Here is an 18,455-nt window from a genome sequence, read left to right as displayed (position 1 = left end):
GCGGAGGAAAGACGCGCGGCACAACCGACCGAAAGAACAACGAACTTATCAGAGTCAAGAAAGCTGTTTTTATATGCGAGTATATGTACGAGGGCATAAGAAAGAAGAAAAAAAAAAAAAGAAACAAGGCCGAATGCTTACGCACTGAACATAATAACGAATCTAAAAACCTCAAAGTTCCACTGTTCCAGCGGGAGGTACAAGACTCAAGGCGGAACGTAGGGGGAAAGAAAATAGATGGATGGAGGGTGGGTTGGTTGTTTTGTTGTTTTTTTTTTTTTTTCTTGTTATTTCCTCTCGCTTCAGGTTCAACGAGCTAAGCAAGGAACCAGAAAACGAGAGAGAAATATAAGCCCCAAGTATTGGCTTTTTCGGGTGGAGTCACATAGTCGGGAATAAATCAGACTGATCGCCGACAAGGCTTCAATGGCGTCTACCAAAAAAAAAACATTTTTTAGTTTATATATTTATTTTTTTTTTTTTTTTTTTTTTTTTTGCTTTTCATTCAAAAAATGTATTTTTTTTTCCCGTCTTTTTCCCCTCATTCTTCTTTCTATTGTTCACGCGCTGGAACGTGTTATGCCTTTCGTTCTTCCTCCCCCACCTAAGCCTAGCCAAGAGCCCGACTGTAAATATGAAAGAACGAAGAAGAATGGGAATCCCCGGCCAGTTGCGGTACACGGAAAGTCAAAAGAATTTCGTCGGTTTCTTTTCACCATCAGCCGGTCGTAATCTTCCTCTTAAAAATGATTATTACTATTCAGTACCTTCAACGCTCTGTATAACACCAACCGAATACCAGTGACGGCGTGAAGCTGTGTGCACGTTCGGCCGTATGGGCGCCATTGAGCGACGAGAGAACGACAACACACGCAAATAGAAGAAGACTGTCAAACGAAACGATTGCGTCTCCAGTGGCCGACTCTCTGCAATGACGGAGATAAAAAAAAAAAAAAGGAAAGGTTCTCACGACCTTTTCTCATCTTTCGTCATCGGTAATATCGGTCTTATATGGCCCATATTCGTCTGACGATGCAGTGTTTCACGTACAACCCATGATGCAAACCACTATCATGCACTGCGTTGATTTCTATCAGAATACATTCTTAACTGTGTTTTTTTTTAAAATGATAATCAACGGGATAAATAAAACGGGATCCAATAGGCACTGCGACACACAGATACAAACAAGGAAAGCATTAAACGCTGATTCAGTTTGATGGCGTTGTATTCAACGCGGCGTACAAGAATCCCACCACGTCAGTTTTGCTTTATAATCATTTCGATCTCCTCTCTGCATTACTAAGCTTTACATTTTCTTTTTTTTTTTTTTAATGGAATGAAGCTACCTTTTAACGACATGACATGCCTTGAAATGTCGCGCTCTTTTATGATTTTCCATAACCAGCGTGAGGGCTTTGAGACACTGCTCAACTCGTTAAGCGTCGAGTCAAAACACGCTTTTTATTTCTCCTCATTTTGTTGCTTGCCCATATAAGAGAAAAAACGGATCATTTGGGTACGAGTGCGGTGCTCACAATTATTTGGGTTGGGGTGAAGGAGAGCGACGTCAACGTCGACAATGTGGGAAAAGAAGGGGAAAAACGGAAAACAAATAACAAAAACAAATTCTTGAACTTAGTCGGCGCTGCGATTGAGATCCCACTTTCTGTGTCAGTAGGTTGGAATCACGCTGCGGCATCAGGCACGGACGCCCGGTTAGCATATTGATAGAAACGTGCTGAGACCAGCATGCCTTCTACGCAATCGGAATAGCTGCATGCAGGAAGAAATATGGCCGGCCAATTCATTAAACGTGGTTATCTTGCCTTAAGATTCAAAAATGGGTACACGCACAATACAATAGGAAAGAAATAGACGGAGAAAAAAATAGGCAACGATACAACAACAACAAAACGAATGACTACAAAATAGAAATTGAAGACCTATTTGAGGAAATGGACGGTACGTACTGTCCATAGCTATAGCGTAGGTGTGACGCCATCTTTTGAATTTGATCTTTTAAATTTGCATACTTATATAAAGTACGTGAAAGAATTGACAAAACGCTTGGCAGTTGGTGAGAAAGTTTGTTCCTTTCTTCTCTCTATTGAAGTCTCGGTGCATTTAATACATTCAAATCGGATGCGCGATTTGAGTCGTGTCTCCAGCGAGTTGCTCACGAGCGCAACGGAGACAGTGGGGAGAGGGGCATTCTGTGTTTGTATGGAAATGGGGGTGTTGTCACAATTGAGACTGAAAGAAAGATACATCTGATTTATGAAAAGATGACATACCTTTGTCACCGTCTAGCATTTCCCTTTTACTCGTCCTGTTTTCTTTCCTTTTTTTTTTTTTTTTTTTACTGACGATGGTAAATGACCTGCCTACCCGGCCGACCTCTAGGCTCCATCTTCATTTTAAAACAGTTGCAATCGGGGTCAAGGGTAAGCTTTTTTAAATAGTTAGATTCGTATCACTACGTACGGCACCAACTGAAATATTACTTCATCTAAACGCAACGTCCGACAGACAACAGATTCATTTCGAAGCTAACGAGTTAGAGTTCTCAAGGATTTTTTTTTTAGGGAAGTTGAGGAGGTTATTTTCTTTCTCCTTTTCATCAAGACCTGCGATTTTGAACCTTCGGTCCTTTCTTCTATGCTATTGACCCTTAGTTCCCTCTGTTTACGACTTGTTATTGTTCCATGTTTCCAGTATCCGTTTCGTTGGCAGGTTGAGTGTACCACATCTACGCCAAGGTGAACGCACAATGTTCTTCCCTGGCCGGTTTATCCCATGAGTTTGCCTTTCTTTTCACCCTGCATTACAATGTTTCTAGATTTCCAACCCCGCTCAGCTTGAAGTCTGAATCCGCTGCGGCCCAGGAACTCGGGAAGGAATGCGTTTGGCGTTCGAAGATTCATATATGTACTGTATGTCTACGGCGTAGGTGTGCATATGTCTATATAATGTCTGAAGGGGCGGAATGGATGGAATGCGTCAGCTAGAAGATGAGGGATACGAAAAAAACAATGTGTCTTCATCATTAACTGGAAGTGGGAGAAAAAAATAAAAATGATGGGAATCATTGAAAACGGGAAGAGGAGGCGAGAAATGAGGACGAAAGAGAAATGTTTGTTGTTTTTTTTGCAGTTGTGCTTCTCTTTTCGTCGCCAATATGCCTGGTGCTAGGCAAAATGACTTGGCGTCTAAGCAAGCCCAAGAACGAGAGAAACGAATCAAGCGATCATCCATATTGCTGCGTATTCAAATTCACCTTTTGTAGGTGGGAGAATAGCTTCTTTTTCAGCCCAACCAATGACTTTGGAAATGGGCAAAAAAAAAAACGGCCACAAAAGGCTGAACAAAACGGCTAGTCGAAATGCGTGACTGATCCATCTGTTTTCTGAAAGAGGTAGAAGCCAATTTTGCTTTTCAATGGACTAAGCATGAAGTTTAGGAGATAGATAGGGAGAGTGGAAGAGAGATAAAAAGAGACGAAGCAGGTGGGGGATCCCGTTTATATTCAGCAGCCAACCGAGTCCTATATCCACACGCGCACAGGTATCGGTTCCAGTCACGCACCCAATCGCCTGCTATTTCTTCGTCTGCCTTTTTTTTTTTTTTTAGTATTTAATATTTGAACATTTATTTTATTTTTCTTTCCTGTCCGCATTTGAATGTGTGCCTTTTCCACTTTGGCTGTAAACCGTTGGAAACTACATAATTTTTCTTTGTTTTGCTACTTAGTCATTCGGCTGGTGGTCAAAATCTTGGCTTGGCTTTGCATATAAAACAGAATTTAAACAAAATCCACGAGAAGTTTATTTTATTTCTTTTCTTTTCCATCGTTTTATTTCATTTGTTTTCTATGATTCTTCGCCATTCCTTCTGCGCCCCCTCCGCGTTTTGGTTGAGCAGGGTTCTAGTTCGACCTTTTTCTACCTTTCTCCCTTCTTTATGCAACACGTCCCATCGTTCATTTTGTTGCCCTCTTCCTTGTCGTACTTGACTGGCTGTGGAAAACCTTGTTGCTGTTCCTTCAGCAAAGTGATTGATCCGAACGCTATACACTGCCTCGCACTTGTACCCGTATTCTTCATACATTCTCCCTTCCGATTTGAAAGGAAACAGCGTCTGCAATTTTCTTTAACATTGAAAATAAAATGAGCAATTCTTTTCTTTTTTCTTTTTTGCCTCCTATTTTATTTATTTCTTTATTTGTATATTTTCGTTTGTTTTCTCGAAAGCGAAGATTTCGCCATCTACCGAGCAATTTTTGCGACCAAAATCGAAAGTGGGATTTTAAAAGCTGAAAGCTTTTCTTCTTGATATAAAAGAAAATAAAAAGGTCGATTTCAAACTACGCTTTTCTTTTTCGTTGGTAAAAGAAAATAAGACAGTTCGAAACGGAAAGGCATTAAAAAATCGGCGTCCAACTATAATTTGAACGTTGCATTCAGTACAAGACCTTCAGGGCAGGGAGGGGAGACATGACAGCCTACACAGTTCAACAAGTGTCCGTGAGCGTCAGACACTGTTTCACGCAATTCTTGGCTCCCGAAAAAAAAAAACTCAACCATGAAAGAATAAATAAAAACTAAAGGAAAATGTGAGCCAAAAAAACTAGAACGGAAAATAATAATAGCAAATAATAACTTATTTTCTATTTCTGTCCGTTTTTGCTGCCCATTTTCGTTTGCGGCGAATAGTGGCAACGGTTAAAAAAGCAAAAACAATGGGCAGAATGGCTGCGTTCCAAATGCTTCTGATATCTCGACCAACTGATCAACCAACTAAACATTTTTATAAGATAAACCTCTTTTTTTTGCGAACACGTCCTTGCGCCGAATGTCCCGACAATTCGATGATGCTATTCACGATAGATGCATTCCGCAAATTTTCCATTTCAATGTAGAAAATTCTTTAGAGGAGATGTCATCCCTCATTATTTCCATCAAATATTCATTGACACTGAGGTGCCATTCGAAAAATTCACAATCAAGTCTCGTGAGATGGCTTCTAGATAGTTTTATTTTTTTTTATCTGCCTTTTTCTTCTCTGAGATTTTTTTACTCACCTGGTTGTTGTTCATGTTGACCATTTTTGTCAGCATGTTGGCAGGTTATGGGTGCAATCCGTCTTAGTTTATTTTCCGCCTGTCTTCGCTGTTAACGCTGCGGTTGCCAACGGATCTGATTGCCGATACGAAATGCAGCGATGGCGAGACCACACAAGGATTTCAACACAGAACAACGCAACCAGTCACTTTTGTTTGAACGGTCCCAAGAAAAAAAAAAGACAAACAAACGAATAAATCCAACCGAGATCGCTGCTGGATTCAATGGAGGGAGCACAAAATAATGTCCACTGCACGTCCTTTGAGGGGGGTATTATCCGTCGATGAAACTGACCGATAGGCGCAGCACAAAAATGATGTAGATTCAATCTTCCGATCCCGTTTTTTGCTTTTGTTTTTGCTGATCAAATCTTCGAGTCACTAACACGGCGTTTCGTTTCTTTTCCCTCATATGTCTGTGTAACAATAGGATCGTGATGAAAGCACACGTTGTGTGTGGCACTCAAGCACCGATACAGATTAAACACGGCCAGAATGAAATGGGCCTCACGTTCAGGGACGACCGCCTGCAAGGCAATGGAGCGAAGTTTGGATCGGGTCGAAAGATGAAACAAGCGCAAAGAACGAAGAAAAGATAGAACACTAACAAAAAAAAAAGGAAAAAAGAAGGGAAGAAAAGGACGTGGGGAAACGCTAAAACGAAACAGATACTCGATAGTCCTATAGATGAAACCTTTGAAGTGTGCGTCTCTTGAACAGTTCCGATAGCCGACAACTGGCCCTGTGAATGTGTGTCTACGCCGGGCTAACCCCGCCCGCTATCGGCGCCCGCGCGCACCTTGCGCACAACTCCATCCGAGTGGAACTGTTTTTTTTGTTTTTTTCTGGTCTGTGTTGAATGAACATAGCCTCCGGCTTCCATCGTCCGAAAGGGAAGAGGGAAAGGGAGGGGGTACTGTACTACAAAGCCACACAATCTAACTACAAGAACAACAGTCAAGGAGAGAGACGAAAGAAAATAAAAAAAAAAAAAGAAAGAGTAATAAAAAATACCTAAAGCGTTAAAGCCATATACACAGTAGATGGCCTTTTCTTCTATCGCTCTACCAGTGTTTTGTGTCTCGCTTTTTAAGTGGTACACTTTTCATTTGAGTGGGCACCATTTTTCTATTTTTTTTTATTATTATTTCGATTTCTTTTTCGTAAAAAAAAAAAATCTTTAATTTTGAGGCGGAGTGGAACATACCACCAATTTCGTAGACCTGACGGTCGACTTTAGAACCACTGAATTGCTTATGACCAGTGCTGCCAGCAGCTACGAATAAAAATCCATCACTCTCGATACCAACGACGAAAATAAAATCGCTGAAAGAAATTGCCGTAACGAACGGAACGAACGAATTAATAGCTAATCAGGAAATCTGTCCAGCATCCGTCGTTCAATTGCCTGAATAAGGAAAAAAAAATACGAAAACAGGAAACTCAGACATTTCTCATTGGCGATTTTGGATGACAATGGAAGCCATTTATTAAACTCAACTCGTTAGTGAAGTGATGCAATCTCTGTCCGTTTCACAAGAAAAAGAAAAAATTGGGCCGAATTCGGAAAGAGTTGGCCTGTCTTTCATTGAAATACGGAGGAAGAGGGACATTAGTTCCATCGTTAAACGGAGGCAAGACGCCAAAGCATCGAGGGGGAAAAGGAAAAAGAAAAAGAAAAAAATTAAAGAAAGAAAAAGGAGAATGGTGAGAAACGACAGCGCCCGCCTTCACACTCTAATTGTGAGAAACTGGAAGTGGACAGTGCTCAGAGTCCATTATATATTATACCACATCTGTACCACTCTCTCCAACAGCCCTCCCTCAGCCGTGCTGCATCAGCAACAGAAGCAAACAGCATTATATTAGTAGCAGCTATACCCAATGGTAGCGGATGCTTGCCACACAGACAGGGAGGAAACCCGACACACACACACAAAAAAAAAGAATAAAAATAAAATTACAAAATTTAAACAAAAAAAAAAAAAAAAAGGACGTCGTATAAATTTCCTTAATACGCCTGGAGCAGTTCCCATGTTGGACTTTATTTTTGTTTGAAGAAAAAAAAACAAGGCGAGGGGGAGAATGAGAGAGGGTGGTTCTAGCCTTTAGGAGGTTAGGTTTTCGGATGTCGGCATTCACGTCGAACGCTATATCCGAGCGTGGAAAAAAAAAGGGAAAGAAAACAAAGGAGAGAATATAGTAAATGAACTGCACCGGTATCGGGTCACGGAAACAAAAAAATCCTTACATGGATAATGCGTTACCAATCATTTAATTAGGGTTGCAAGCCACGAAGAAACAGAGGAAAGAAAAAACACGCGCACACATCGTATAATTGTTGTACCCATTTCCAATGAGAATTCTTTCTTTCTTTCTTTCTTTCTTTCTTTCTTTTTTTTTTCATGAATTTCCGCATGCCACCACCTTCGGTTAGCAAGTATTAGATAAAGGGGCAAAAAAGTCAAGCAGCGTTTTGAACAATGTAAGTTAAAAGTTGTTTGGTTGTTATATCCAGTTTTTCGTTTCTTTTTATGTCTCTGTTGGCTTGTTGTTACACCAGCATTGTTGACCTGCTAGAAAATGACAAGGAGAAACTCGATTGAATTTACCGTCCCCTACATATCCGGTGTCAGTGTAAAGGGACGGGGTGTTTACGAGGGTTGAAAAATAAAAAAAAGAGGACCAAAAAAAAAATATAAATAACAAACGAAGCTAATAAGAATACTTGGAAAAGAAGTTGATGACTTGACGTATCGTGTCGAGATCGACAAAAGAATGAATGATAGAGTAGCCTTTCAGAAGGGACGGAGGTTAGGCTGGACAGAAAATGTCGGGTATACAACCGGTCACACGCTACCGCCTTCCCCCCCTTTTTTGTCCGACATTCGATGCGCTACACTTGAGTATTCTGGAAAAAGTGAAATACAAATAAGAATAAATAGTTTCATTGAAAAATTGAAAAGGTACGGTAAGGGTTCTGTCTTCACATCTTTGTCTCTCGCCTCTCTCGTTGGCATTTGTCTTCGTCAAGCTTGGCTTGTTTCCGGCCTTTTTTTTTTTTACACTTCTCTCTTCTTCTATTTTCGTTGTGCCCTTTTTGTTTCTTTCCCTGTCACTTGTTGCTTGGCTAGTTGGAATCTTTAAACTTTTTTTTTTCGACAGCCAGACAGATAGAATGACAGAATGAAGAAGTTGGGTACAAGAGGGAATAGACACCTGGCGCATTCCTCATTTGGACACGAAACAAACGATCGACATCAAAACTACTGTAATAGCGGGAATGTCTATATAGTCGGCTATATAGCCAGACAGTTTGAACGCGCGGTGTAGCATATCAACTTTGGTCACCTTTTCTCAACTATTGCCTTCTCTGTTCCTCCACTTCTTCTTCCCCTTTTTGTTTTCATCCACTTTGCAGCCTTCGTGAGCTCTTGTCTTTGAAACGTGACGCAAACTGAGGTTTCATATTATCGTTGCGGCATGTTTCGAAGCCATTCGACCTGAACTCGAATGTCTGGAACTTTTTTCACCGTCTTATTTTTCTTTTCTTTTTTTGTTGGCGATAGATTTTGTAACCACTGTCACACCGAGTACAAAAAAACAAAACAAAGCAAAAAAAAACCGAACGAAATCAAAGGTAAAACATTGGGAGGGTCGAAGAAGCGTAGCAACATGAAAAACGCAGAGAAGGCAAATAAAGATATTAGACTAAAATGATATAGCAAGACCACAAATAAAAAGAAGTGTAAAGGTAAACAATAACCGGTAAAAGGAGTGGATGGCGTAATGGCGAGACAGTCGAATGACGATTCAAGGTTATGCATTTAGTTCGCCAATTACTGTCTAAATTTATACTTTCGTGATAACGTCAAACAACCGAAAGCGGTTTGCTTTTTAAACAGCAAATTTCTAATCTGAACGTTGTTTCAAAGTTATGCCCCGTGATTGCAGATTGTCTCGAAAATCAAAAAAATGATTGAACTTGAACTTATTCACATTGTTAGCGGCCTTTCAACTAAAAAGCCGTCACATACTTTGGTTTTCGTTGCAATGCCGAAAACGAATTCGAGAGAAACTTGCTGATGCGAATGGCGATAAAAAAAAAAAACTTGTTGGCTGTTCACCTCCACGTTTGTCGATTGAAAGACATTCCGCTAGATCAACGAAAATCAACTCTTTTCTTTTTCTGATTGGGTCGATAACATTTATATACCTTGTGCCTATTATAGTGACCAAAGAAAAAAGAGAGAGCGCAGGAGAAGGCCATTGCCAGTGGTACGTTACAGATACGACGTACCTGCACAAGGACACCTTATTGAAGGCAACTATCGGCTCCTTTTTTGTTTCCACATCGAGTCCGCTGCAATAACTTTTTGAAATACTGGAAACTTTAATTACGAAAAAATGTAGAAAAGAAAGAAAAATGTCAAAAACTATTTTCTGCATATTTGTTTTTAAATGTTATTGCAGTCTAAATGACTACTTTTCGCAAGAGTGAGTTCGACACGTTAATGCGGGGAACTACATCAAATTGTTACTCGAACGAAAGTCTGAAAAAGAAAATCAAACACGCACCAAAAAAGATATTAATTACCGAAGAGAAAAAGCCTGTTTACCCCTGATGTCATGCTTGCCTTCACGAGCCAACTCTTTCTCCCGTCGACACATTTAACATAATGACATGGCTAAAATGATTTACAAAGAGTCCTGATTCCAGCATCCGCACGCCCAGTTTCACGTTCTCTCTTTCTCCAGCTTTCTTTACTTGCTGAATAACACCTCCTTACAATACCTCCGCCTTTCTAACGTCTTCTCTTTCACCAAAGTCTTTGTTCCATATGTGCCGCCAATTAAGCGTCAGCAACTAATGGCCAACAGAGATGGATCCAATTTTTTTTCTTTTCGCTTTTCGCGGTGCATCTGCTTGGCCGCGTCACGGTGTTTTCATGTTCGCTTGAAAGAATCCTTCGTGAGACAGACGCTCCTTTCAGTAATATGCGTGTGGTCTCACATCATTTCAAGTAGATATTTTTTTTTGTTCTATTTTTTTTTTGTATAAAGAAACCAGAACGAAAACACTTCACGAGATGGAGTGGAGATAAAAAAAGTAGCATCATCATCTTCGTATGGAAGAGGGTGGGAGTGCGCTTTCACCCAACGCACGATCTATACAGCCGTTTGACAACTGGCTTTCCGACCGTTTCAATAGATGAACGTGCTTGAACGATATCGTTCTTTAGACACTAATGGCGTTATGCTGTCTAAGCTAAATAAACGGTGAAACAAAGAAACTTCATAAGGGATTTTTAAAAGCATCGATTGTACAATCGCCTGGTCATCACCGGAAGATGAGCCATACGCGACTACGAGCCTGCTTATTTGTGTTGGGAAAAATATGGCAATTGGGGTCTAACTTGTGGTATTCGAAATGAGGATTTTGAAATAATGTCACGCTATTGTCTCTGGCCGGATGGAAAAGTCACGTTGGCTTACTGTATTTTGGGTTTATGAAAATTTAGCCTTGATTTTGACAAGTTATATATATTGCCGTAGGCAGTCGGGCCGTGCTATCGGACATCAACCCTCTCCTTCTTAAATTTTTTTTTTTTACTTTTTTGTTTGTTTAATTTAAGTTTTGGTTCACTTCTTGTTGGAGTCCAGCGGTTTTATCGATGATTAAACATCGAAATATGGAACATAATTCTCTTATGCACCAGCCATCTACCGGTAAGCTTCGTCACTTTTCACCTAGTGACATCGGAGCTGTCCAGTTTATCTCGCAAGGCTGTTCGGCTCCAGTCGCTTGATTTGTGATTTACCCACAGCTCTTTTTCGACGCACTAAAGACTAGAAAATAAAAATGTGATAGCTCTAGTGCTACAAAAACGTCTTCCCATCTCTTTTCTAAATCTTGCATATGGTTCGTAAAATAGCAAGACATATGTGTTCGGTTAAGGCACATAGACCTAGAAACATGCAGCTGATACAGGTCAAACAAAACGAACGTTTTCTCTTTTAATGGTTTTATTTCCCATCTTAACTTTCGACCTAGGCCAGCTAAATTGTACCTTATGGGCCTAAACAAGTTTAGGCTGGCTACCTTTTTCAATTCCGTCGCCAATAGATGTGTGATTAAATATTTTCAGAGCCCCTTTACATTTCTCCAAAGAGACTGTCGTGGTTCGGGTGGGCCCTTTCTTTGAGACAGGCCACTTTAATGCTACAGACCTTTTTTTTTTTACTAGTTAATGACAGTCAGGTCTTCTGCATCTTGTTGACATGCTGGCGTTCCCAATGGAATGCAACCGCATAGCGCCTTTATTTCTTTCCTTTCAGTTTCAATGTTGATCTGTTGTCCCATTCAAAAACGAGCTGATGTAGAAAAAAATGTGTATGTTCTAAAAATATATATTAGATTTCTGACTATCTGTTCTAAAGAGAATTACGGCCTAGAGCGAGTCCAGCTTGCTATACGATACCCGCTCTACGACGTAGTACCGATAACAGGAAACAAATGGATTTATGCGGAGGATGTAAAACGCGAAAGAATCTCATGATTTGGTAAAAAATAAATTTTTTTTGTTTTTCAGGAAAAGAAATTGCATGGTTGTCTTAACATTCTTATGTTGTAACAACATCAAATCAAGCAAAAATAAGCGTTGAAAAAACGAGGTGAAATAAGGCGGCTTCAAGAAAATGGCGCTTTCCAAGCTTATTTTTCCAACTCAAGAAACATTAAGCCGATGATTGGTGGAGCAAAGCTGATTTGTTCACATCAATCTGGCTTTTCGTATAGGCTCTTGTAAAGCCTATATGTATATGAATAAGTAGAGGCTGTAAAGGAGAGCCATGTCTTTATGCTTGGTATCTGCTGTTGCAATCTTCGAGAATATGCAGCGATAAGGCGTCAACACCTCTATTTCGAGATCCGTGGCTTTCACTATCAGCTCAGGTATCTATAAGCAGGGATCACTGAAGTAAGGGGCCCTCAACGTTGGAAAGTGTAATTGGATTGGCTTTGAGTGTCGTAACATGTCACTAGGTCGTCAAGGAAGGTTTCTCTGCGTCAGCACTTAATTTTCAAAGGTTATTCTTTTCAAATCAAATAAACAACACCAAGAATACGCCGTAGTACGTTCGTGCAACGAAATGTCGTGCTACACGCACCAATTTTACCTATGGACTAGTGGTAGAGCACGCGTTTAGCGACCACAAATATCCAAAGAAAGTAATCAATAACTAATCAAATTCTGTAGGCGAATATATTCTTGGTATTTATTGAGCAATTTGCCTAAGCATTTGTCGTTGAATGACAAATCCAGCTTAATTTCATTTAAACTAATTGCAAACAAGGTAAAGCTCAAAGAGAAGGAGGAAGTTCAAATGGATAAAATAAAAGTTTATGTCCGTTTTAACATTTATGCGTATTCAGACTCAAGCCGTTGCTACAAACGCAAATCATTTGGGCAGTGAGATAACAGGCCAACTTGCGGAAGGAGGGGTTAAGTTTTCTCAGGCATATTGAAAAGTAAACTTTAAACCAAACAGTAAATAAAACGTGCACCGACTCCATTTATCTTTCTCCGCATAAGATATGTGCTTTGTTACAAATATTCGAAGCATACTGGCGAAATAAAGAATTATTTTGTACTGGAGCTATGTATAGACGAAGTACAGTGCCATATTTCTTTGCGAGGAATATCACCCTAGATTGATTTAAATCCGGTTTAATCTAAACAAAACGTGATCCATACGAGTAAAACTACTTATAACTTCTTACAATATTAAAACTTATTTTTCTACATCATCAACTATATCGAGGAGAAAGAACTAAGGATGCATCTCTCGTATTTCCTACATTTTAGGCTATAACCACATTCCTTCTACTTTGAAAATTACTTTTATACTTCTCTCTGATTGTGACATTTGGTTAAATTTGGTTTGGTAAATTATTGATTTGTGTGGCAAGTATTGTGATAACATGTTTTAATTATTTTCGTAAATATAAGAATGCGAATTTATTTATACACGTGCATGCTTTAGGCGCCAGCAAACTTTTGAGTTTTTAGCTCTTTGTTCCCGAATGTAGTGTTTTGATGCAATTGATTATTTCCTTGAATTAAAACTACTTAAACATTTTAAATATTCAGAAATTTAAAAAGTGCAAATTGCTTATTTCGCGTCGTCCAGAGATAATTCTTTATGTTTGACACATGTCGTTATCTGCCTCAATTGTTTTTAAAGAGGTTTCGCAGATTGATACCACGAAGAATTTAAGTGTACGATAAACTGCCAAATAATTTCGATATAGTACAATAGTTTTAATCATCGTTGATGCTTCAGATTTTCTTCTTTTTTTTTTTTTGCACGATTATTAAAGAAGTAGAAATGAATTCGGGATGTGGAAATTTTGTTCGCCAAGAGAAACAAACTAATATTATCAAGGTAAAATTCAGAATGACAAGTGGAGGGCGATTGCTATCGAAATCTTATTTGTAAGGCTTCCCTAGTAATATAATTTTGTGATCAGCTATAGCTGATGATGTCTATTGTCTCCAATAAACGAAAAAGAAATGCCTGTCATACAACATCTTTTTTGTGTGGGATCACTTGGAATTATTGGACTAGGCCTACATCCATTTCATTCCTTTGTACTTTGCCAGCACATAAGGAAAGAATTCATGTCTTGGAGGTAAATTTACTAGTCGACAGGGATTTCGTTTACCCAACTATAGATAGAGACAAGTCATGTTTCTAAATTGACTAAGGCTTGTAGTGCGCAGCTGTCAAGAGTAGCGAAAATCAATAGTCTGTTCCTTGCGAGTCGTATTGGCCGTCCACGACACACAGTTTGGTGAATAAATTGGACCAGTGAGGTACCAAGATCACGTCGGCGGTTGTCGACGCATTTCATTTATTTCAATGGAAATTCTTAAGCTATCGCTCTTCATTGACATTGTATTGTATTTGGTGCCCCTCCTACGAGCAGATATCAACCGAACGGGTTGTAATCGCACAGTAGAAGCTGGTGATGTTTTGGCAAATCCCTTGTTGACCGGCTATAATAAAGGTCGACCCTACAATTGCTGGTTTCTCGTAAGTCATTCGATTCCATTTAACTTTAATGTTTTTTCGGTTGAAAAACTTACTTAGCTTTGACCAATTTGATCTCTGTTGCTGAAGTTTCTTTGTCAAATATATTTGTTCACGGAAACATTGTTTAGAGAATTTTCTGAAATTCGAATAGGTGAAGCCTCGTGCTAATAGTGCTCCAAAAGACGTTGCTCTCGTCATTGTCCTAAAATTCCAACGTTTCCAATGGGGACAGCTCATCAACGCTACGACCTGCATCGGCGGAAATCTTAAGGTATGAGGACTGACGATGTTTTTATTACCTTCGAAACTAACGCGTAGCGACGACTATAATTGCCAAAATCATGCCATGAGCACAGATATATGATGGCCCGACGGCATTGCATGATTCGGGCAATCCCGGATTCTACTGCGGGGAGATCGAACGAAGCAGGTTATTCATCTCGGAGAACAATATGGTCAAATTGCATTTCTTCGCTGAGAGCTATGACGATCGCTACCAATTTGCAGTTTACACGCGCCAGGTTAGTTCCGTATCGAATGCTTTTCCATTCTCCTAAGAAACGGACAAGTGTTAATCGATGTATCGCACTTCTTCTCATGCACGTCCATTAGGAACAACAACAGCAACTGGTCGAGCGCTACGGACATCATCCTCCGCTCTACCCTCACCGAAGAGGACAACCTATGACACCCGGGTAAGTAACATTTTAAGGTTTAGACTGTGCTCTCCACAGTGTTTACCAATAAGTAATACATAGCTAATAAATTAATAATAATATTACTTTCCTGACTTTTGAACAACAATTCTTGAATTCTTTCGAAAAAATACAGTTCTTTATCTTGCGATCGAGAATTTACTGACTGTCGATTGCAGACGTGTTTTGTCCAGTCACCAAACTTCCCAGGTGTGTATCCTCGTAACCGCCGCTGCCTTTATCACGTTAGCACACGGCAGCCGTTCATCAAGGTAAAAATATTTTTAAGCCTTCACTAATCAGCCAACAAATCACGGCATGTCACAAAAATTTGTTTAGCTTTTTACCGAAGACGGAGAATTCAACGTGGATGGACAACGATGCGATAATTACATAATGTGTCCACTTCGCCCTATAGGGGAAGAAATTTGTCCTCATGATTTTATCAGGTAAGGAAAGCTGTGAAGCCTTTTTATTTTACTTGAACTAAATCCTGCATCTGACTAACTTAGACATCTTCTTTAGGGTGTATGACGGCAACAGCGAATCCGCTGTGGTAATTGGTACATTTTGCGGCATTGGCCGTTTCCCTTTTTCTATTGTTGGCACAGGGACAGATCTTCTGCTAGAATTCGTTTCTTCTGCGGCTGGTAGGTGTCAATCGAAAAGATCTTGCCCATAGTAAACTGATACTTGTCTCGTTTTCCGACCAGGGCCATTGCTAAATACCGGTTTCCACTTTAATGTGGACAGCTGGCCGGGGAATGTTGGCAGTGTTTTCAATCAGCACATGGTCCAACAACCGAACGAAAAATCAACAAACGATTCTAAACACAATCCAGTTTGCAGCTACGTACTGACAAGTGCATCATTGGAAGGCAGTGGGGATTCAGAGGTTCGTTGCTTCATCAAACGTGTATGACTTTAGCAGTTAAATTTTCATTTGTTAATTCGACTATCGTTTAGGGATTATTCCTTTCGCCCATGCACTGGTACCTGCCCAACACCGTTTGCACGTACCTTATAACAGGGAAACCAGAGCAAATCGTCCGGGTCTATTTCCCGACGTAAGTAGAATCATTCGGCTTCTATATCGTTCCTTTGGACATTTCTACCTGTCTGTTTATTTTGATGAAAGAATGAGTAATGTTTCTCAAAAATTCGAAAAACTCGAACTATTGTGAATTTTACTTTTTTTGGCAATTTTTAATTCCCACTGTTTAAGCACATAAGCAAAAAAAGTTCATTTTCCGCCTTTAGATTCCGCATTAGCAAACCCGATGCTCCTATTAAGCAACCGACGGGTGACTGCAGCGAATCGTTGACTATTTATGACGGAAATACGGCTAATCCAGCACGAATTATCAAAACATTTTGTGACACCTTTTCGAAGCCATTAGAACGAAAGGATTTTCTGTCAACGGGCAACTCCATGTTCATTCGCTTTCACAGGTTGGTGCTTCGCTCTCTTGTGAAACCTCCCGTAAAAGGAATTTTTACAGATTCTTATCTCTATCCTATTCTGATCACCATGTTAACGTGAGCAGTCGAATTGGATCGTACAGTGGTTCTTCCATCAACTTCTGGGCCCATTACGACTTCTTTAACAATAGTCAGCCTGAAGGACTTAAAACTGCTGACAGCGATTGTGACGTCGTTTATGAGCCGGCCACCCGTACCTCAGGTCAATGGATTTCACCGTTCAACACCCTGCTATTTAAACGTTCGGCAGATTCCTCTGACCTTAAATGCCGCTACACCTTTCAGGTAAAATGGCATTTGCATTTCTATAAAGAAACAAAGCACAAAGTTCAAAATTTGGTAAAGCTGATGCCAGCCGTTTCTGTGAATCGTACAGGGTAACCGACGCAGTTCTAGTCGAGTAATGTTGACTCTGCAAAGCGTCAATTTGAAGTCTGTAGCATATCCTTGTGCGGATCGTTTGATTTTCCGAGATTTGAAAAACGATTTGACCATACTCGACGTTAGCGCTAACCGGCTTAAAGCCACGGGCAATTATACAAGCACGAGAGGCAAGGGCTACCTTTGTCAATTGCAGTTCCAGGTATTCGTTAAACATGCTTAGTTCCATTGAGTAGAAAATAACAAAATATTCATCTATTTTTTTTTCTGTTTAATAATATTTGCCTTCAATTTTCTATTGCTATTTACTTCTTTATCTTTCCTTGCTGTGCTTTTTTCCGTATTCAAATTTTTAGATGGGGAACATGTCCACACCTGCACGGATACTTTCCTCGACGCCCAGTTTGTTAGCCGCGCTTCATATTGATGCTTTACGATCCACTTCACTCTATTTCAAGTCCAGTGTACCTGTTTTCAGTGGGAAATACGATTTTATTCACCCATTATACATTTGTGGATCACCCCGCCCTAATGTGACGGTGGACGGCGTCATTAACTTACCGTAAGCAGATTATGCATGGACAAATTTTTTTTTTACAAGCCCTAGTACTTACCGAAACCCTATGTTTGTAGACAATATTTCGAGGACGGTGACGTGGTTAGTCCGTTAATATGTGCATGGGATTTCGTAATTCAACGGGAAAGCAAAAAAATTGCGGGAAACGAAACAGCGGCCATGACGTTAAACGTAACTATGGTTTCACGCCACAGCATGTTTCAATGAAATTGAAACCAAAATTCATCTAGGTGGAAGTTTCCGGTTTGCTCAACTTAACACGAGTACAAAAAATGTCACAATGCGGCGATCCAAACGGTAACTTAGTTGAGGTGACCGTGCCTGGAAACGAAACGCCGCTTCTGCTGCTCTGTTCTAAGCCCGAAAGGCATAATGATTTTTATAAAGGTTTGTCCAGCATTTGCATGTGTTGTTAACTAACGAAGCTAACATCTCACTGTTCTAATAAAGGAATACGGCTGAGAGAAGGATTTGACGATTTGGACATTATGAAAGAAACTCACTATCAACCCGACGTCAACTATGATTACATGAAGTCGTCCGGATTTAGTACTTCTCTGCCTCTATTTCATTCGAAATTACCACACCATAAAGCAGTAATCATCGTAAAGCTGAACAACTTGAAAACTAGTTATGGGGTTCGAATTTCGTGGTCAGCTGTGCACTAATATATGTGTAAAGCCTTGTTTCCATTATTTTCAAATTTCTAATCACTCTAAAAGGAGTGGTTTGCACTTTAATACGTCACCAGTACTGGATTTTCATTGGTGTTACAGGAAGTGACCCGCATTCGCGGTGGATTGGTTGCGTACGTCGTTGGTGAAATTGAGTTGTGTATGCGTTATGAAGTAAAACGAAAGCAATGGCTATATGCCAAAAAGTAAATTATAAAAGCATGATTTTTTTGTTAAGAATATTAGATTCTATGCACTTCCCATAAAATGTTTGTCCTGCGTAGTTTGAACATCATATAATAAAACGTATTTTCAAACTGAAATAAATGAATACGTAACTGTTGTCTGGGACCTTTCAAACATTTACGGATTGAATGCTGTGAAGCAAGAAAAAGACCGAACTGTACCGATGAAGTTGTCCTTCA

The 18,455-nt window shown here is 39.9% G+C and overlaps 2 protein-coding genes across 2 annotated transcripts in view; one reads left to right on the top strand and one right to left on the bottom strand.

Annotated features, from left to right (window-relative positions):
• Positions 1 to 5,904, bottom strand: part of LOC130685375 (uncharacterized) — a 28,882-nt gene extending 22,978 nt beyond the window's left edge. The window contains exon 1 of the mRNA XM_059494744.1: positions 5,084 to 5,904. Within this exon, the coding sequence (XP_059350727.1) occupies positions 5,084 to 5,119 (36 nt within the window). The 5' untranslated portion in view covers positions 5,120 to 5,904. The remainder of the gene's footprint in view (positions 1 to 5,083) is intronic.
• An 8,062-nt stretch (positions 5,905 to 13,966) lies between these two features.
• On the top strand, positions 13,967 to 18,209 carry LOC130685326 (uncharacterized). Its single transcript, XM_059494642.1, has 17 exons — positions 13,967 to 14,221; positions 14,373 to 14,492; positions 14,578 to 14,742; positions 14,834 to 14,916; positions 15,053 to 15,188; positions 15,256 to 15,365; positions 15,442 to 15,566; positions 15,630 to 15,811; positions 15,883 to 15,983; positions 16,177 to 16,368; positions 16,464 to 16,683; positions 16,775 to 16,981; positions 17,136 to 17,341; positions 17,413 to 17,527; positions 17,587 to 17,743; positions 17,807 to 18,031; positions 18,137 to 18,209. The coding sequence occupies exons 1-16, from the start codon at positions 14,048 to 14,050 to the stop codon at positions 18,022 to 18,024; spliced, it is 2,511 nt and encodes an 836-aa protein (XP_059350625.1). The 5' UTR covers positions 13,967 to 14,047; the 3' UTR covers positions 18,025 to 18,031; positions 18,137 to 18,209.
• The last annotated feature ends 246 nt before the right edge of the window (positions 18,210 to 18,455 follow it).

This window comes from Daphnia carinata, chromosome 3 (genome assembly GCF_022539665.2).
Source record: "Daphnia carinata strain CSIRO-1 chromosome 3, CSIRO_AGI_Dcar_HiC_V3, whole genome shotgun sequence".
NCBI classification, from domain to species: domain Eukaryota; kingdom Metazoa; phylum Arthropoda; class Branchiopoda; order Diplostraca; family Daphniidae; genus Daphnia; species Daphnia carinata.
The sequence above is the reverse complement of the archived record's forward strand: the minus strand, read 5'-3'. Positions and strand labels throughout refer to the sequence as shown.

Coding starts and splice junctions, on each gene's coding strand:
- LOC130685326 (XM_059494642.1), top strand. CDS start 14,048: ATGGAAATTCTTAAGCTATCGCTCTTCATTGACATTGTATTGTATTTG. Junction 16,982..17,135: donor TTTGTCAATTGCAGTTCCAG/GTATTCGTTAAA, acceptor TCAAATTTTTAG/ATGGGGAACATGTCCACACC. Junction 17,744..17,806: donor GCATAATGATTTTTATAAAG/GTTTGTCCAGCA, acceptor GTTCTAATAAAG/GAATACGGCTGAGAGAAGGA.